The sequence below is a fragment of the Phacochoerus africanus genome, chromosome 10, assembly GCF_016906955.1.
Source record: "Phacochoerus africanus isolate WHEZ1 chromosome 10, ROS_Pafr_v1, whole genome shotgun sequence".
Lineage (NCBI taxonomy): Eukaryota > Metazoa > Chordata > Mammalia > Artiodactyla > Suidae > Phacochoerus > Phacochoerus africanus.
The window spans coordinates 33,091,636-33,112,786 of NC_062553.1; the positions used below are offsets into that span (position 1 = coordinate 33,091,636).

The 21,151-nt window shown below is 46.7% G+C and overlaps 1 protein-coding gene across 1 annotated transcript in view; it reads right to left on the bottom strand.

Moving 5' to 3' along the window:
* Nucleotides 1-20,921, bottom strand: part of BEND4 (BEN domain containing 4) — a 34,808-nt gene extending 13,887 nt beyond the window's left edge. Inside the window, exons 1-2 of the mRNA XM_047799512.1 lie at nt 20,435-20,921; nt 11,988-12,554 (exon numbers count right to left, since the gene is read on the bottom strand). Coding sequence (XP_047655468.1) covers nt 11,988-12,554; nt 20,435-20,921 — 1,054 coding nt within the window. The remainder of the gene's footprint in view (nt 1-11,987; nt 12,555-20,434) is intronic.
* Between the last annotated feature and the right edge of the window lie 230 nt (nt 20,922-21,151).

The window sequence follows — 21,151 nt, forward strand, 5'->3', positions numbered from 1 at the left end:
CACATTGGGCGAGGCCAGGGATCAAACCTGTGTCCTCATGGATCACCAGTCGGATTCGTTACCACTGAGCCACGAAGAGAACTCTCCATTTAACTTCTGTGTCTAAGTCTCTTCTCCTCATTGCTGAGTCTAAGGATCCCAATGCAACTGTATATAATATGTCACTGCTTTGCCAAGTGACACGTGCGAGGTGTTATTCTGGATTTAGTTTGGAAGTTTTAATAACATTTATAAATACTCACTGACTGATTAGGATTTGAATGAAACTTCTCTTGATACTGTAACTCATATTTTACATATGCTTAGGGAAAAAATGTTTAAGTGAAGCACAAACATGTTTACAAAACTGAATATTCAACGTGACCTCAACCATGATAAAAATAATTACGTGCGTAGAGAAGGGACTGGAAAGAAATAAACCAAAGTGTTAATAATTACCAGTCATTATATTCTGGTCACAGGATTAGGGGAATTATTATTTCTATTTTTTATTATCCTTGTAAATCCCGTTTTAAAACATTTCTACAGCAGGCATGCATTGTAATAACTTAAAAGCTGTTTGAAGAGTGTCTATATGACCATTCTCTCCCCTTCCTTTGCTATATATGATCTTGCCTGGATGGGCTCGGAGGCCGACTCTCCCATCTTTATACCCAGTATTTAGGCAGCAGTGCTATCAGCTCTGAGCAAGGCCAGCTGATTCAAACACACTGGAAGAAATGGCATTTCCCGTGCATTTACTGAAGGCAAGTGGGGCCCGTGGGCTGATACTGGGGCACCCAGGCTGAAAGCCAGGCAGGATCGAGACAGGGCTCATATTATCCAGTTAAAACTGTAATAGCCAATGCCCTAGGCTCTCCGAGCACCCCCCTCCCTGCAGTCCCTCCCTGCTGAACTCCAGCCCCAATCCTTTCAAGGCAGAGACCTCCAGGCCCAGGGCGTGCCCCTGCTGTTATGGATGTGGAACCTCACTCCTAGCTGGGGCTCTCGGGTGAGTTGCCTGGATTTACACAGGGAAGTTGTAGAATCAAGTGAAATATTTTTAGCGGAAAAAAAAAACCCAAACAAACCCACAAACAGTCAGGAAAGTGGAGCCGGCTGATGAAAGGGGTAGAAAACATTCCTGCCCCACAGCTACACTGGGCTGCCTGCCCAGGAGGAGCAGGGGTACCTCCTGTCCTTCTGTTCTGTTAACCTACAGTTCTGTGGACACACTGCATCTTTTTTTTTTTTTTTTTTTTTAGGGCTGCACCCACAGCACATGGAGGTTCCCAGGCTAGGGGTCCAATCGGAGCTACAGCTGCCAGCCCACTCCACACCCACAGCAACACAGGATCCAAGCCACGTCTGCGACCTACACTGCAGCTCACGGCAATGGTGGATCCTTAACCCACTGAGTGAGGCTGGGGACCAAACCCTGGTCCTCACGGATACTAGTTGGGTTCCTTACCTACAACGGAAGCTCCTACACTGTGGCACTTCTCAGTGAGCATGCATGCAGGACCCTCACTGGTAGGAAATCAAGGGCCAGGGCTTCAGGTGAGGGTCTGCAGCCCAGGTCAGACTTTGTTCTTTCAACCTCCAAGGTAAGAAGTGAGGTCGGGGCAGGATCACAGGGAGCTCAGATGCTCCAGAGGCCTTCCCATCGATCTCCTCCTACATGTTCTGAATTTTAAGCAAGTCCTTTTTGCTGATGGAAAAGCTACCGCCTCAGAACCCTGGGCAGGTTTCCTTTATTCAGGTAAGCATTCTGCAGAGGAAAATCAGGTGCTCCTGGTAGGTTTCACGAGAAAATAAATGAGGAATCAACAACTACAGAAACTTCTATGAAAAGGAAGAGGGGACAAAAAGCTACCCAACATGTCCTAGTACCTACCCTGACCCTGATATTTGTAACTTTTCCTCTATGTAATAGCATTTTATTTCCTTTATTTTTTGCATTTCATTTATTTACTTTTGTCTTTTTGTCTTTTTTTTTTAGGGCCGCACCAGCGGCATATGTTGGTTCCCAGGCTAGTGGTCCAATAGGAGCTGTAGCTGACGGGCTACACAACAGCCACAGCAACGCGGAATCTGAGCCTCGTCTGTGACCTACACCACAGCTCATGCCAACACCAGATCCTTAACCCACTGAGCAAGGCCAGGGAAGGAACCCATGCCCTCATGGATGCTAGCCGGGTTCGTTAACCACTGAGCCACAACGGGAACTCCTATTTTTTGCATTTTAGAGCTACACCCACAGCATATGGAAGTTCCCAGGCTAAGGGTCGAATCTGAGCTATAGCTGCTGGCCTATGTATACCACAGCCACGGCAACGTAGGATCCGAGCCGCATATGACCTATACCACAGCCACGGCAACGCCGGATCCCTGACCTCCTAAGCAAGGCCAGAGATAGCAGTCGGGTTTGCTTCCACTGAGCCACGACGGGAACTCCCGTAACAGCACTTTAAAATGTTCATCAGACAATCCTGCAATGGGTTACAAATATCCCATCGAGTATCTAAGACACCTAGATGAATGAGATCTCAAAACAAAGACTCCCCCCTGCCTAGAGGACTTTTTTTTGGGGGGGGGGGGTCTTTTTGTCGGGCCGCACCTGCAGCACATGGGGGTTCCCAGGCTAGGGGTCGAATCAGAGGTGTAGCCGCCGGCCTACACCACAGCCACACCAACTCAAGATCCGAGTGGCATCTGGCATCTGCGACCCGCACCACAGCTCACGGCAATGCTGGATCCTTAACCCACTGAGCGAGGCCAGAGATCAAACCCGCAACCTCATGGTTCCTAGTCGGACTCGTTAGCCACTGAGCCACGAAGGGAACTCCGAGGGCTTGTTTCATCACGGTCGGGATCTGTTAGTTGAATCCACACAGACAACTTCTTTAACATGTTCTACGGTAACCCAGGTCTGTAACGGTTAACTGACAAAAAGGCGTGGGAAATGGTCCTGAGGTAATTCTTGCGTATTCTTTTCTTTCTTAATGTACTGAGTGGCACTTAGGAAGACTGCGATGCTGGAAAGTTGCTTAACCTCTCTTACCCTCTATTATCTGTAATGCAGGGATAATGACCCACCTCATACAGTTACTATGAGGATTAAGTGCAATAATACATGCAGGGAGTTCTCACTGTGGTGCAGCGGAAATGAACCTGACTAGCATCCATGAGAATGCGGGTTCGATCCCTGGCCTCACTCAGTGAGTCAAGGATCTAGCATAAGCTGTGGGCTGTGGTATAGGTAGCAGATGTGGCTCGGATCTGGCATTGCTGTGGCTGTGGCGGTAGCCCTGATTTGACCCCTAGCCTGGAAACTTCCATATGCTACAGGTGTGGCCCTAAAAAGCAAAAACAAAAACAAAAACAAAAAAAAAAACAAAAACAACCCCAAAACATGTAAAGCAGAAGGCACCTCTGTAAACACTGCCTTGTGTTATCTTAGAACTAGGAATGTGGTCAATTTCTCACAGAGGCCTATTAACTGACTCTGCAGAGCTGGCTGTGTGTTGTCTGAGACACTGTTAGGTAAGGCTCTTCCAAGGAAAATTGCTCTGCTTCCGTTTTTGCCCATATTAAGGGTGCTTGGGTCTCAAGTACTTAATTTTCCCAGCAGATCACTGCCTTAACATCTTGATCAGTTTCTCTTCTTGCTCCTCAAGCATGATTTCATCTACCTTGCCATAAAATTGTTTTTCAAGATTCAAAACATATCACATACGATTTTATAGGGCTTGAAATTATTTACTGTCTCTGACCGCCCTCCCATCTGTGTGTTTATATCACCTTTAAGTGTCCTGTTCGCATCATCTCTGTAAAGTATAAGCTCCTGGATTGTAAATGCCTAGAATTAAACAATGAGCTTTAAGACTCCCTTAGCCTACAGGTGCATAGTTATCCTCTCGATAAAGACGACGTCCTATCTCCGTGTTACAACAGAACACGCCTGCCACTGGGCTGGGAATCGGGGATACAAGAATGACCCTGACCTGTCTCTGCCCTCAAGCACCTGACATGGCCTGCCTCTCCTTGTATCAGGGCACCAGGAGAGAGACACACACACACAGAGTAAGAACTTGCCCCAATACTGACTTCAACCGAGTATGCATGATGTACTATAGAAAGCGGATAATTCTGCCTGAATCTGGGGGAGGGTGTTTGTTACAGAGGAGGGTGTCACCTGACCCGGGTACGCAAGGATGAGTAGGAGTTTCTTGAGTGGAGAAAACGAAGGTGTGTCCTAGATTTGAAGAACAGCAGGAATTAAGACCAGAAGCAAGTGCTTGGCAGGTCAGGAATCACAAATTATCCAATGGGGCTGGAATACCAGGTCTAGGTGGGAACTGGGGGGCAAGTCTCCAAAAACAAACAGGAAGTGAAGGAGGTCACAGACCACACCGAGGGTGCTGGAATTTACTCCGTGGACCATGTGACACCAGCAGAGGTTTTTCAGCAGTGGGTGACGCAGGGCTTTTCAGGTGGGGGAGCCTGGAGTTGAATGGGAGGGGCTGACTGGCTACTGCAAGAGTCCATATTGTGAGACAGGCCTTGGTGAAAACCTTGGGGAAAGAGAGGGGGACCCCACACTGCTGAGTTTGGACGAAGTGGGCTTCAGAGGAGAGGAGACAGACCTGAAGCATGGACAGAGATGCGTGGTGGATGGATCTCAGGTTCCCAAGCTGGGTAACTGATGAATGCCGACCTCTGTACAAGGTAAGACTACCACCAATGACCTAGAGAACCACTTACGATGTTTGAGTTACCAGGCACAGGACCGTGTTCCTCTCATGTTTCTTAAAGGTGCTCTTTATTTATTTATCTACCTTTTTAGGGCCACCCCTGTGGCATATGGAGGTTCCCAGGCTACGGGTCGAATCGGAGCTGTAGCTGCTGGCCTACACCACAGCAACTCGGGATCCGAGCCGCATCTGCCACCTACACCATGGCTCATGGCAATGCCAGATCCTTAACACACTGAGTGAGGCCAGGGATCGAACCTGCATCCTCATGGATACTAGTCAGATTCATTACTGGTGAGCCACAATGAGAACTCCTACAGGTACTCTTTATTGGTGCTTCCCGGGAGACCTAACAAGCACCCAGTTGCTACTTAATGTGCTTAGCATTTCCAACATTGTATGTTATTAACCTCACTTTACAGAAAGGGGCACCCTTCTGAAGGAGCTTCAGAAGGATTCGGTGATTGCCAAAAACCAGAGCTAGCAAGTAGCAGGAGCCGAAATTCAAACCAGGTTTAACTCCAAAGCCATTTTCTTCAGCTCACATTGTACTGGCTCCCTCAGTCTCACAGCTACAGCAAGAGCTGGGATGACTTTTGCCAAATTCTCAGTAAAGTAACTCAACCTTTTATTCCCCTGTTCCTATCACTTGCTCTTTTTTTTACTCATCACTTATTTACCTCTCCATTCTCCTCAGAACCACCCCCATTTTTGGCTTTTCAGGGCCGCACTGCGGCACGTGGAGGCTTCCAGGCTAGGGGTTGAATCGGAGCTGAAGCCATCGGCCCACGCCAGAGCCACAGCAGCATGGGATCCGAGCTGCATCTGTGACCCACACCACAGATCATGGCAATGCCGGATCCTTAACCCACTGAACGAGGCCAGGGATCGAACCTGCGTCGTCATGGACACTGGTCAGATTTGTCTCCGCTGAGCCACGACGGGAACTCCAGAAGCCCCATGTTAATGTGACCAGTGGGTATATCAGTAGACCCGAGCCTTTCTCCACAGGCACCTCTGGGCAGGTGTGAGTGTGGAGCGGGTGGTGAGCCTAAGAGGACACTAGCACAGCCTCACTGCAGTCACTCCAAGGGCTTTTTGTTCGTGTAGAACTAGTTATCCAAACACTGACACTGATTTATCTTCTAAAAATCTTCTTCCTTAGAACATGACAATGGTAGACGGATGAGATCAGATCTGTGTCATTCAAGGTCGGTTCCCCAGTCTGTAGCCTCCTGAGTAAGTACAGTGGATCTTCATTATTTGCAGATTCTGTACCTCCAAATTTGCCTACTTGCTAAAATTAAAATGTTTTCTACCGGTCAAATCTGTATTCAGGGTGCTCTTGTGGTCCCTGGCAGACCTGGACAGGTCATTGAGAAATCTGAGTTTCTGGAATCACACATTCCCAGCTGAGGTTGAACAAGGAAACACTCTGCCTGCCTGTTTCAGCCCTCATATGATAATGTGTTCTCTTCATGGTCTATTTAGTGCCACGGTTTTTGCATTTTTGTGCTTTTTTTGCTTGGTGATTTCACTGTTTAAAAGGGACCCCAAACGTAGAGCTAAAGTGCTGTCTACTGTTCCTGAGTGCAGGAAGGCTGTCATGTGCTTCACGGGAAAATGCCTGTTAGATAAGCTTTGTTCAGGCGTGAGTCACAGTGCTGCTGGCCATAACTTCACTGTTTTTCTTTTCTTTTCTTTTTAGTACCACACCCCCAGCATATGGAGGTTCCCAGGCTAGGGGTCGAATCAGAGCTGTAGCCACCAGCCTACGCCACAGCCACAGCCATGCATCTGAGCTGCATCTGCAACCTATACCACATCTGAGCTGCATCTGCAACCTATACCTACCTATACCACAGCTCATGGCAACACTGGATCCTTAGCCCACGGAGCGAGGCCAGGGATCAAACCTGTGTTCTCATGGATACCAGTCACGATTCATTTCTGCTGAGCCATGACAGGAACTCCCCGTGAATTCAATGTTATCCAAACAACACTGTATATTAAATAAGGCCTCTTTAAACAGAAACATACTCAAAATGAGACTATACATTGACTGGTTGATGACAATGTTGTGACCAGAGGCTCCTGGGAACAGAGCTCTGCATTTCTCCCTCAGAGGAATGCCTTGCTGAGTCAGCGTTCAGCGTGATTTTACAGAACAGAACCACAGCTAATAACGAGGACTGCCTGTATTTTGAAGGTGGAAGGGGGTAGTAAACTAGTTTTGGAGTCAAGGGGCTTGGATTCTTTTTGTTTGTTTTTTTTTTGTTGTTGTTGTTGTTGCTATTTCTTGGGCTGCTCCCGCTGCATATGGAGGTTCCCAGGCTAGGGGTCGAATCGGAGCTGTAGCCACCGGCCTACGCCAGAGCCACAGCAACTCGGGATCCGAGCCACGTCTGCAACCTACACCACAGCTCACGGCAACGCCGGATCGTTAACCCACTGAGCAAGGGCAGGGACCGACCCCGCAACCTCATGGTTCCTAGTCGGATTCGTTAACCACTGCGCCACGACGGGAACTCCGGGCTTGGATTCTAATCCAAGGTCTGCCACAGACTTCCCCTGCCCAGGTTTTTTCTGGATATGGGGATATTAACTTTTGTTTGGAGTTATGAATGTATATGAAGATACACTGAGATGATCATAAATATACTTTTTAAAAAGTAGAAAAGCCTTTCACAATATCAACAGTGAGTGATTTTCCCTGTATTTGCCACTTTGAAAATTTCAAGATATTCTTCATGGGTCCTAATTTTTTACTTTGGAAGTTTTTTTTTTTTAAATTACATTTGTCTCTACAACCCACATTTTAATCGTATTTTAAAATCTCTGAACTTGGTGTTTAAAGGTAATTATGTGCAACTATGATTTGCAGTGTTTCTCTTCTTGGTGGAACATAAAAAATTGGTGTGTCTTACATTCAATGGGGGCTTAGATTAGATGAAATACGGTATTTTTATATCCCTCCCCCGAGTTCTCTTCAGCTAGTGCTAAATGTAAGCTTTCTAAATAAATGCGACTACTCTAGCCTGACACCTTCTCCATTGAGAACTCTGCCAATCATTTTCCTTCTTTTAACAACCCCTCAGCTCTCTGCATTCCTCATCCAAATATCTCCCTTTTGCGACTTTTTTCTTTTAACCTGTTTTCACTTTAAAAAAAATTTAAACTTTTCAACAGACTTGCAAATTTCTAGGGTTATCATCTAATGCAAAAGAAAATGTGCTAATGCCATTTCCTTGGGATGACATATTTAATCGCCTACATCTGCAAGTAACTCTGGAAAGGAAGTTAGCGAGTACTTTCTAGAAGCTCTTTGCTTGCCTGCAGTTGACAATCAATACAACTTGTTGAATGTTTCACAAGTAATACAATAAACAAAGGCCCTCCCCCCTCCCCATTCGCTTTCCTTTCAGGAAGGTCTGTCACCTTCCGCTCCCCCTTTTATAGCTATCCAAATGAAAATATTTTTTTCCTGTAAACTACGAGGCTCAATTCTTTTGAACTCTCAGTAGAAGAACTGCTCCCAGGTATGAATGCTTTCTTTCAAGGAAAAAAAGAAACAGGAATCTGAGAGTTGCTCAACGGTGTGACTGGAGAGAGGGAGGTGACAAGAACACTGTCTCGGCTCCAGGCCACGGCAGGTGCCCTCGTCATCTTGGTACCCTTCCTCCCTCTGCTGACTGCTGCGTGCTACTCTCCCCTTTGAACTCGTCCTTCCTGCTTGGCTATAAAGTGATCCTCTAACAGAAGGGCTAAGAGAAAGCCCTAGGTCTTCGCATGGAAGTGCACTGGCCTCTAGAGTAACAGAGGCCCCGCTGGGATCATTAGGAAGACGGACACGGATCGACCCCAAATCTCACGGCCAAGTTACTGCTTGCAAAAGGCTCATTACGTGCAAAACCACAGTATTTGCTGTACTCTTCTTCATATGAGTACCTAAAAATAACAGACCCCCCCCCAACCCCGACCAAAGGCATAGCTCATAGGGTGTCAAAATGGATTCCTAGGTGATCACGCACAGTCTGATTTGGTGTTTGGCCCAAGATGCAGATTAGGAGGTTAAGGCGGGAGGGCGGTGATTCAAGGTTTCATCTTGAGTAGCTCTTTCAACCTGACATCCAATACGAGGGTGTCTCTAGGTAATGAGTTAATAGTAATCACAAACAGCTAACCCTTGCCTGCATTTCGCACTATTTTTTTCTATTTATAATTGAAAACCTGATTCTCCTCTATATAGCTGAGTTTCAGTATACGTGATTTAAAGCAGCCGCGGCTCTCCACACAGAATGGCGATGGGCTCAGCATAACAGAGGGGACTGTGTGCTGTCACAGTGATGACCATTAGCCTAATTTCAACGAGTGTCACTCAAGGTCTGACCATCAAGAGGACTCAAGAAATGGCAGCCCTTCTGTCTTTCTGGGAAGCAGAGAAGGACAATGATTAGTGGCAGGGTAGCAGTAAGTTCTCTCTGACACAGACATTTCACCGGTACAGGCTCAGGAAACAGGAGGTGGAGTGAACCTCAAATTTGCTTGGTAGGTTTGCCAAGGACAGACAGCTCACCAAACACGTAGGATTAGGCATTAGGCAATAACACTCTAGACATCTGTGGCCCTTATCCTTGCTCTCTGAAACTCTTACCCACCGTCCTGAAGGGCTGCTGTAAGGGTCTGAGGTTGGCTGCTCTCCCCTACTGAAAGAGGAGGAGTGGGGCGTAAGATGCAACATACTCTCTTAGGGGTAAAACTCATTGTTAATTGACCATCATTTCCACTGTGAACGTGGTGGAATCCCAGGGTGTCAGCCACACCCATATCTCTCTGGCTTGGAGACACCAGCAGTGCTCTGGTGTTCCTGGGTCCTGCCCAGTCTCTCCTGCAGACAGAGCCCACGTGGCAGGGAACACGCCAAGACTCTGCATCTGGCCCCACAGCTCAAACGCAACAATGGGGAATGGACTTCCTTCGCCTCTTGCCTCTCTCCCGTAAGACAATGGCACTCAGTCTAATTCCAAAATATCCTGAGCCAAACCTCAGCTCTATTTGGGGAATCCTTTTATTTAAATTTTTTTTATCATTTATTTATTCATTCATCTATCTATCTATCCATCCATTCAATTCTCTTGGGGTTGTACCCACAGCATATGGGCATATGGAAGTTCCTGGGTCGAATCGGAGCTGCATCTGAGGCCTAAGCCACAGCCACAGCAATGCAGGATCCCAGCCACATCTATGGCCTACACTGCAGCTTGCGGCAACACTGGATCCTTAACCCACTGAGTGAGGCCAGGGATCAAACCCGCATCCTCACGGATACTAGTCGTGTTCTGTACCTGTTGAGCCACAAGGGGAACTCTAGGGAATTCTTTGAAATGAAAGGACAGAAGGAAAATAAATTTCTGATCTGGCAATTCTAACAAACAAGCAACTGACTTTCTTTAACATTTCCTTTTTACATGAGCTGCCAAACTGGGTGGTGCAAAGATACCTAGTTAGGAAAAGAACATAACTTCTATTTCTATTTATGAATCAGCCTTAAGAATTTTAAATGTTGATACCAGACCTATATAAATCACAAGTCCCTTTTACCTTGGCTTTCAATAATCTCAGTAAATATAATTAAACAATTATGTTAAGTAAAAAAAAATTTAAAGGGATTATGTATGTTTTATTTTGGACATAACACATTAGACGGTAATGAATGTGTACACTGGCGAATACATGCTCAAAATTTTTTATCGATGGGCTGCATGAATAAAAAGGTCTTAACGTCTTTTATAAGGCAAGACATGTGGGAATGAACTCAAAGATATAGGTAAAATCAGGATCTTTCCCAAGAAGGAAGAAATGGCTTTGCAAACCAGAGACCACCTTGTCATAAAGATGACTTTCCTACTTGGCCGATCTAGTGTCCTTGAGAAGCAATAAATGCCTCATGTTTAGCCAGGAGCACAAATAGTTTGGTACCCGCTTAACAACTGGTCTGTCTCTGAGCTATTCCTTTTTAGTTTACAGTTGCTTATCAACTTTAAGGGGGAGTTTGCATGCTAAGAAGAGATGATGCCTATTGAAAATAAGAAAGGTGGGAAGTTAACCAGATAGAAGAAACTATTTGTTCAGCACTATGTGGGCCCTGCCTCTCTAGGTATCATTTCACTTTCATTTCTATCGCAGACCAGCAAAACACATGTATCAAAGTCTCTACAAATACAAAAGTTATTTTAAAGGACTAAAGTCACTTTTTAAAGAAAACTCAAGCTTATAGCATCTGGTCTATTTCAATCTCATTACACTACATCTAGGAATCACTTTCATATCAATAGGTTTATTTTTTTTTTTTTTTAAAGCCACACCACGATTTCCCGTCGTGGCTCAGCAGAAGCAAATCCGACTAGGAACCAGGTTTGATCCCTGGCTTCGCTCAGTGGGTTAAGGATCTGGAGTTGCTGTGAGCTGTGGTGTGGGTCGTGGATGCAGCTCAGATCCTGCATTGCTGTGGCCGTGGTGTAGGTCAGCAGCTGTAGTTCTGATTGGACCCCTAGCCTGGGAACCTCCATGTGCCGTGGGTATGGCCCTAATAAGCAAAAAAGAAAAAAAAAAAGTTAAAAAAAATTAAAGCCACACTAGCAGCATATGGAAGTCCCTGGGCCAGGGATGAATCTGAGCTGCAGCTATGACCTATGCCACAGATGGGGCAACCTTAATCCACAATGGGACCTCCTCATTTTTTTTTTTTGTATTATTAGGGCCACATCTGTGGCATATGGTGGTTCTCAGGCTAAGGGTCAAATCAGGGCTACAGCTGCCGGCCTACACCACAGTACAGGAACGCAGGATCTGAGTCGCCTCTGCGATGTACACTACAGCTCACAGCAACACCAGATCCTTAACCCACTGAGCGAGGCCAGGTATCGAACCTGCATCCTCATGGATACTAGTCGGGTTCGTTAACCACTGAGCCGCAACGGGAACTCCAGGAACTCTTCATCTTTAACAGGACTACAGCCTTCAGACCTACACCAAGCAGCCTGGCTTAAACATTGAACAGGCTAGTTGCTCATGCTAAAATGTGTTTGGGATTACTGGCAGGCTAAGACTGTGTACGCCCGTCTTCCCAACTTTCCTACATCACCGGCCAAAACAAACAACAAAAAGTCCTACAGGCATGCATATGTACGTGCAGATAGGACAACGAGAGGAATGAGTTTCAGGTGTCTTACGAGTCACAGGGCAGGGTACCTGGGATGCTCTCTAACTTTCTTCTGAGCTCTTCATTTTCTTGCTGCAGTGAAATCACTTCCTGCTCCAGCTCCTGGCATCGAGGACAGTAGCCCTCTTCTTCCTCCTCCTCTTCCTCCTCAGGCAGCGTGGAAGAGGACGGGTGACCGTGCGATTCGGACGTCGCTGGGGAGGTCCAGCCACCTAGTGTGTGCACGGGCGACGTTGACAGAGGATCCACATCCGCCAGGTGGCCGTACTCACTGACCGAGGAGGTGTTTGGGGTCGCAAAGCTCCCTGAGAGCAGGTAGTTTTGTAGGGAGTCAGTGAACACCCTCAAGAAGGCAGAAGTTTGTTGTTTCCTTTGCATATATTGCATCTCTATGTCTACACTGTCTGAGGTCTGACTGTGGACCGCTTTGCCAACGGGACACTGCTCCTGTCTTTCGGTGTAACTTGAGCCTTCCTGCTTTACGCAAGAAATCATGGATTGAGCGTGGCTGGAGTCCAGAAGTTTTCCTCCACAATTTAAGAGGCTAAGGACTCGGCTGCACTGCTGAGCAAAGGCGTCCAAGATCATACGACTCTCTGAAACACACAAGAACACACATCAGAGGCTGACAGCGAAGTCCAGGGATACGTACGGTCTCCCATCTGGAGTTCCACTTTCAAAAATGTTGGAAACACAGATTTCCACTGTCTGGCACACACCAAGGTGACACAGCGAATCCACCTGCATAGGATACATGGCTCCCTGCTGCTCTGCGATGAATGGGGTGCCTGATGAGCCACCCCGACCCGACTCCAGCGGACACCCCAGAGAGTCTCCCTCTTTGTGGCCCCCACTGGCCTGCAGGGGTCTGAACGTCACCTCTGGCTTCATTAATATCCTCGACTCTAATGAATCGCGCCAGCCCTGCAGACTCAATTCCTCATTGACAGGAGGGCTTACGGCAATCATTACTTCTATTTCTGGAGCGCCCTCGTGCCCTTGCTGTTCATCAGCTGAGACAATCCCTGCTGAGAGGACGCTGCTCCCAGACGCACCCCGGAGAAGAACGAGGGGTCTTTCTGAAGAGCTCACTTAAACATCTCAGGTAAACCGGGGGGCGGGGGATGGGCAAGAGGCAAATGACCCGCTCCAAAGAAAAACCGTGCCATCGGATATCTGTGTTCACGATTCTTTTACTTTACCTGCTCACTCAGATTTCTCGTCAAGGCCAGTGTTGAGCCTCATCTGTATGAGCATCACTGAAAAGCAGTGGTGCTTCTGAGAGCTTCTCCCATCAAATCACCAAGTCTCCTAAATGGCACGTGCCAGAGAGCGCCAGTTAGGTCCCCACAAATGTATTCTAAAGCACAGTGGCTGTCAATCAGCCCGGAGAAAACAATCAGTGCACTTCAGAAAGAAAGAAAGAAAACCCTAATATTGTGAAAATGTGGTTTAATGCTGTCAGTCTAAGGGCCTTGAAAATTCACCCTAAATGTAGGCGAACATTCTCTCCTTTCTGGACCACCACCCAGATCGGGTTTTTTATGAATTCCCAGGAGGAGATACTTCAGGGCTTACACAGAGGTGTGAGGGTGCGTCCCATTTCCTCTCCCCCCAAAGAGAACAATGACAACAAACAAAATACTGTAGATTTTAGATGCCAATGTCTGTCGTTCAGGAGAGAAATGCAGCTAGCCACTTGCAGTCTCTGGAAATGTCAACTAGTTGTATTTTTTGAAGGGAAAAAAATAAAACTTTAGAAATGAAAATGGTGGGATCTTCAAGGCCTTTTATGAGGACAACAAACCAGAACAGTCTTGATTAAGCAGTCAATTTCTCAGAGTTCCCGCTGTGGCGCAACGGGATTGGTGGTGTCTTGGGAGCGCTGGGACGCAGGTTTGATCCCCGGCGCAGTGGGTTAAGGATCCAGCATTGCTGAAGCTGCAGATCTGATCCTTGTCCTGGGAATTCCATATATCTCAGGGTGGCCAAAAAAAGAAAGAAAGAAAAAAAGAAAAGAAATCGATTTTTCTAGAAAACCCAGGATGATGACCAACAAAACCAACCCTTCAGCAACCTCCATGCAGTACCTCACGCTCTATTGTGTGTTTTTCTTTCTATTCTTCCTGAAGTAACTTAAGATGTCAGGGGAAGGAGGTACAGGTCTCTCTCTTTTTTGAACTTTTTAATAAGAATTTAAATAAAGCCCAGAGCATAAAGGAAGCACCCCTTACGTCTCCCAAATCCATTAAATGCTACCATTCCTAAATCCCACCATTCCTAAATCCCTCAGAAAAAATGACAAGTTAGTACCCGGAGGGCAGTTCTCTTCAGTTCAGGAGAGGGTTATAGACTCTGTATTCCATGGGTGGCCTGGGGTTTGAGGACCAAGACAGCATCGCAAGAAATTTTCACTGAATACACACGGGGACTCTTGTGCATAAATAGAGCATCTTCGCTTATAGCTTTTATACTCTTATCCTGAGTCCCACAAATACTACACTCAAACCTGTTTTTTACAGGATGATTCTGCCTGGTGAAGAAAGAACCAGATGCCAGGGATAGTTTGAGGCTAGAGCTGACTGAAGGGCTGGGAACTTGGCTGAAGTAACAGCCAAGATAAAGTCGACTTGCTACCTTGGAGAAAAAGGGGTGTGCGGATGGGCAGTATCCTCCACAGACGGAACACTGCCAGTGACAATGTCTGCCCCCAGCCAGGTGGAACAGAAGAACTGACCTCATGGTTTAACCCAAAACTTAATGGAGAAAGACTTCAAATAGTTGGGTATTATGGAGGAGTTCCCGTCGTGGTGCAGCGGAAACGAATCTGACTAGGAACCATGAGGTTGTGGATTCGATCCCTGGCCATACTCAGTGGGTTAAGGTTCCGGCGTTGCCGTGAACTGTGGTGTAGGCTGGCAGCTGTGGTTCCGACTGGACCCCTAGCGTGGGAACCTCTATATGCCTTGGGTGCGGCCCTAAAAAAAAAACAACAAACACACAAACAAACAAACAACAACAACAAATAGTTGGGTATTATATTTTACAATGACCAAAACCAAATGAACAGTTGAGCCATGCAAGTGAGGAGGTTTAAGATGTTGCCTTCTCATTTCGTCTGTGTTTTTGTTCTCTTAATAGTAAAATTAAAGGACAGTATTGATTGGGAATTCTCAATTCCAGCTCAGTAGCAGTTTTCATTCATTTAATCCTATAATCCCATTCTAGACCTGAAGTTGTAGTTACTGTTTGCATTTTAATCAGCATAGTCCCAACTGAACGGCCCATACATCTTTAACATAACCTTGATGGAAGGAAGAAAATATGAAAGGAAAAACCAAAATAAATTAGCCTAGAAAAAACTGCTCGATATAGCTGTCTCATGTCCAAAGGCGCTCAGCTGTTTTGATTATTTTGATAAATCATATTAGGGTATAGATTTTAAGGGGAAAAAAAATCTGACTTAGGGACAAGCATGATTTATTTTCTTAAGTGAAGGATAAACTTGTAATGTGCCGAGAAAAAAAATCATTATGTAATACACCACATTATGAAGATAATGTATTCAAGTACACTCAGAATATCAGAGAATAGTTACTACAATCATAAACAGTTCCTGCATGCTGTTTTTCAAATGCTTCATTCTGAATTTGTTCTCAGAATTGGTATCTGTAAAAAATAGCAATGTAACCCTTAAAGTTGAATTCTCTTCCTTTCAGTATCTTAAAATATGTGAATAGTATTTTACATTGATACGTTGAAGGGTGTGATGAAAAATATGACTATTATACTTGGTGGAAAACAGCAAATTTGTTCCATTTAATATATACTGCAGCCAGCAATACTTCAGCGTTCCAGACAGATTATAATTAGAAATGCAAGGACTGTGCAATGCCCATTATCGCTAAGAAATGGAGAAAAGTTCTGTTTTCATATGAACACAACTGAATGGCCACTGATCCAAGATTCTTAACTGGCAAAGTGTGAATATGTATTTTGCATTTTTTTAAAACTTTTTCCTCCTAGTTACAGAATGCTCCACTCCAATGATGCAGGGAAGTAGAAAGTCAACAGTTTACCAAGAGGCTTTAAAATAGCTTCCTTTATCTGTAACTTGTCTAAAACTAAACACCATAAAATGTTAATAAATCACAATCCCAAAACACCCTAAAATGACATCTCTCTAATTTATTGTGCTTTATTGTGTGATCTGTCAGGAGATAATATCAGGTTGCAAACTGTGCTTAGTCTGATTCCTGAATCTGAAGGCATTATTATTATTATTATTTGCTTTTTAGGGCCGTACCCAGGGCATATGGAGGTTCCCAGGCTAGGGGTCCAATCGGAGCTGTAGTGCCACAGCCACAGCAAAGCCAGATCTGAGCTGCGCCTGCAACCTACACCAGAGCTCACAGCAACGCGGATCCTTAACCCACTGAGCAAGGCCAAGAATCAAACCCGAAACCTCATGCATGGTTCCTAGTCAGATTTGTTTCCACTGAGCCACAATGAGAACCCCTTTTTTCTAAAAACATTTTTTTAATTAAAAAATTCACTTCTACAAATTCTTCAGAATTTAAGTGGTTTAATCCATTCTAAATCTGATAAGCAAAGAGGAATTGGGAACTCAGCGATGAAACACAGGCTCCCTACTTTAACATCCTTTTTTGTAGGTAAAGCCTTGCATGGAATTTGCCCATCACAGCATATCCCCAAGAGTATTCTGTTTCTATGAAGGAGATCATAGTAGCCAAGATTAGTGGTAACCTTTTGATTTTAGCCCAGTGAAGGGCGAAATATATTAATATTAAAAATGTAGAAGCATAAAAATATTTTTGTGACCCGCGCTATCATGTATCCATATATTATATCTACCAAAAGGATTTCCAACTAGTTCAAAATAGATAATTTCCTTAAAGCATTAATACAACTTCTTTTTACGAGAGGACTTCGCGGCATAGAAAATAGAAGTTAAAAAATGAAAGCCTCTTTGGAAGCCATCACCCCTGCCTTAAATCAATGACTACTGTCTGACTTTAAAAAAAAAAAAGCCATCCAATTTTTTTTCCTAATGGCAAACATCAACACAGCAAAACAGGATGCAATTTTTCTAAATAAATAATCAATGATGTGTCAAAAATTAACAGATGAGTTAATATACTCGGTGCTATCAAAACCAGATGGTGCTTCCTAATATTCATCCTGCTCAGTCAATCCCTGAATATTTTCTGGACCATCGGTATATAAAATAGGATGCTGCTATTTGTGATGGCAAACAAAAGCAATCATGCCTGCCAAGCACATACTATAACAGGCAGCATTTCAGCTCTGCTAGACAGAAAGTAATTAGAATGCTTTTAATGTCCAAAAGAATGATGCTGATAGGCTGCCACAGATGTGTAGATTATGAATATTTATATGGTGGTTTATAGCTGACACTTTTATCAGTTTGAAGAGATAAAATATCTGCCTGACTCAAAAGCTTGACAGTCAGGTTAATAAAATCTCATTAAAGAGAATGACCTATGCAATTATATAGGATTTATTGTAATTCATTTTTGATTGTACTCTGCTTAAAGATGCAATTTCCCATTTCCTGATGCCAAATTTAGGCTGCATATCAAGATCTACGTGGGTTTTAACTCTAAGCCTCCCACAGAGGAAAAATATGCTTTTAGAACCATAGTATATTACCCCTTTTAAGGAAAATTATACTCTTCAGGAGATTTTATAAGAATCTTGAAAAAAAAATCATATTTTTAAATCATGTATTTCTCCTCTCAATAGTTTATTATGGCCCTTAATGGCAAATAAGATTCACTTCAACCCTTTCATCTTTTCCCTGCATTTACTCTGGGACCCTCAGTTATCTCTCTTCCATCCTTGATTCATTTCATCACATCCAATGTTTGACTATTTTCAGTTTACCAGGTGGGCCTGAGATGTTGCAGTAACAGTGTTGTGCGGGTGCAAACAAGCAAATCACCACCCCCACCCCACCCATGACGCTGAAATGGTTATCTGTGCACACATGCTTATTGGTTCAAAGTGGAACCACTAGCTCCTCAAAGAGCCAATCAGCTCTTCAGGTGACTGTCCCTCTGATGGCCACTCACATTACTGTGTCTGTTAAGAGATGGCTTTGCCCCTAATGATTAATATTATGATCACAACTCATGATGTCTAGTGCTATGGTCTTTTTTTTTTTTTTTTTTTGCCCCTGACCATTTTCCTCACTGCCAAGAAGAAACCTATCATTCAATTCCCGTCTTTCCAACAAGCATGTGGCATCCTGTCTTTGGTGCCATCAAGTTTACCTCCCTATGACCTCTCTTTAAAATAAAAAGCAGCAGCAGCACTGAAAATAAAAGGAAGTAAGAAATACAGAGAGCTTGAGGGGCATCAGCAAACTCCTTTTCACTCTTTAAGATTCAGTAATTTGATTTCTACCTGGGGACAGAGATAAAAACCCAACAGGACATTAGAAGAAACACAGAAAGAGAACATTCAAAACAAGATAAGAAGGAAAAAAACAACAAAAACTCCTTATGGATGAAAGAGCAGGGGAACTGCCAGCGTACAAGGGACCATGGAAAGGACAGCATGTGACTGGTGCAGAAAAAAAAGTACACGAAAAAGAGCAGGAAAAAGCAAAGTTAAAAAGTATGGGTGAAAATGAAAATGAGAGGGGGTAGATTTACACTGTATTTTAAAAAAGTAAAAGACTGAAAGACAGTCCACAAAGATTGAAAGGAGAAAGCAAGGCAAGATTAAAGGAGGAACTTAATAAAAAGTGGGGGAAAACCCAATAACATGGTGACACTGAGGTCGTGCAAAGGAGTAAAGCGAAGGATGGAATATGGGAAAAGGACTCAAACTTCGGAACAAGGTAAGAATAAGGGGAGATAAAGCTGAGCTGCAAAATTAACAAGGAACAAACAAGAAGCAGTACATCAAAGTAGAATCCAAACCCAGAAAGAACACAAATCTCAGTAAGGGGGGGAGGGAGAACAGAAGAAAAATGAGGAAACTGGACATAGGCTAGCCTAACAATGAATGTAAAAACACAGCAGAATTTAAAAACAGAAAAAAAAAACCACACCCCACAACGATAGGAACATCCACACAAGAACCCTGCTCAAAGCCCTCCAACATCCCCAAACCAGTGAGGGATGTGACAGAACAAGTCTTCACTATAACCTGTAATTAGATTTTCTTTCTCAAAACCAATCCTTCATGTGTCAAAATATTGACAAACAACAGAACATGAGCTTAAGCATCTATAACTCATTTCAAGACAATGCTCATATTTTCATTAGAAAAAAAAAAAGCCTTGGACTCACTGATTTTGCAGGATTTGGGGGGGCGGGGGTTGCTCCAAGTGCCATAAAAGGCCTGAGCTGGAACTTTTAGTTCTGGGGATCGGGATAAACAAGACTGCGCGTCCTCAGGGAGCAGAGAGCAAGCACCCTTGGGTTCAGGCCCTGGACTGCGGGCCTCTCCAACTGCCGGCCTCCCTCCCCGCAGCCGGGCATGAGAGCCGGCTTTCCCCAAGAGTCTCCTACCCTGGGGTGGATGCTCCCCGAAAAGCATTTCTGTGGGGCCGGGCCCGGGATGCTCTGGAGGCTCGGAACCCCGCGGTGCATCTGAGCCCGCCCGGCGTGGGGCGTGGGGGGCGCCGGCGGGTGGGCACCAGAGCTCCCCGGGCTGGGGGGAGGGGCGGGAGGTCTCGGTCTTGGCCTCCAGGGCGAGCGCCAGTTCCACCCGCGTGGCAGGCGTCCAGGAGCCCCGCGTCTTACGCCCACGGGCTAGGACTCCAGGGTGGGAGGGGAGAGAGGGGCAGAGGGCGAGGCAGAGACTCCGCGCGCACGAGAAACACAGCGCACAGAAAAAGAAGAGAAACAGCCTTTTGTCGAGGGGACCGCGACAGAGGGAGGGAGAAAAAGGACCAGAGGGCAAAGGAGGAGGAAAAACAAATGGAGGAGAAAAAGCTATAAAGGAAGAAGTAAAAGGAAAAAGTGAAGCAGCAGAAGGGAAAGGGAGGGCGTCCCCGCGAGCCGCCAGAGTAGCTGCCGCTGTCACTCCAGGGTGTCCCGTCCCCACTCCCGGCCCGCGGATCCCGCGCCAGGCTATATATCCCGGCCACCGGCCGCCGCGATTCCTGAGCGCCAAGCAGGAGGCGAGAGCTGCGGAGACACCTGTTAAGAGGCGCGCACGCCGTCGGAAGCCCGGGACGCGGCGGCGGAGGCGGCGGGGAACCTTCCAGAAGTTGCAGCCGGCCCGTGCAGACCTGGGGGTGCGCTCAGACTCCCGGATTCTCCCTCGGCCGCGGGCGCGCGCCCCCCACTTTTCCTCGCGCCCTTCCCTTTGGGCCCAGCGCGCCGGAGGGTGTCCGCAGTCCCCGGCTTCTCCTTCCCGGGTCCCACTCCTCCCCCCAGCCGTGGCGGGACGGAAAGTTGAGCCCAAGAGTTGGTACCTGCGCTGAGCTCCAGGCTGGCGCCGTCGCCGCCCGCGCTGCTGCTGCCCGCGGCGGCCGCCGGGCCCGAGCCGTACCTGACGACGGCGGCGAAAGAAGAGGAAGATGAGGCGGCGGGGGCCGCCGGCGGCGGCGGCGCTGAAGTCCTCAGGTGGCCCTGGGACGCGGCGGGCGTGCAAGACGGAGACGACGACGAGGCGGCAGCGGCGGCCCGGCCCGGCCCGGGGGGGTAAGAGCTCTGCGCCTGGAACTGCTGCGGCGGTGGCGGCGGCGGCTCGCTGCTGCTGATGGAGCCGGCGGCGTGCGGCGCGAAGGGCGGCGGGGGCGGCCGCACGTGCGGGAGCTCCACTAGGGTGGGTCGCTCGTAGCGCTTGGCCAGCGCCGGTCTCTTGCTGGGGAACGTCTTGAGGACGCTGTAGGGGCCGCGCTGCTTGTAGATTTTGGGGACGCTGGGCCCCTCCTCCGCCGGCTGCATCTCCTCCTCCATCCTGCGCCTCGGGGCTGGTCCCCGGTTGCACGCCCCCTCCGCGCCGCGCGCCGGGATCCGAGGATGCCTCCGCCGCCCGCCCGCCGGCTCTGCCCGGGTGCACGCGTGTGGGAGGGTGGGTGTCTGTACCGTGGCCGCCGTCGCCGCCGCCACTGCCGCCTGTCGCGAAGGCTGGCATCGCCGAGCCCCTGCGCGGGGGGCTGCCGCCCGAGCGCTGATTGACAGGCTGC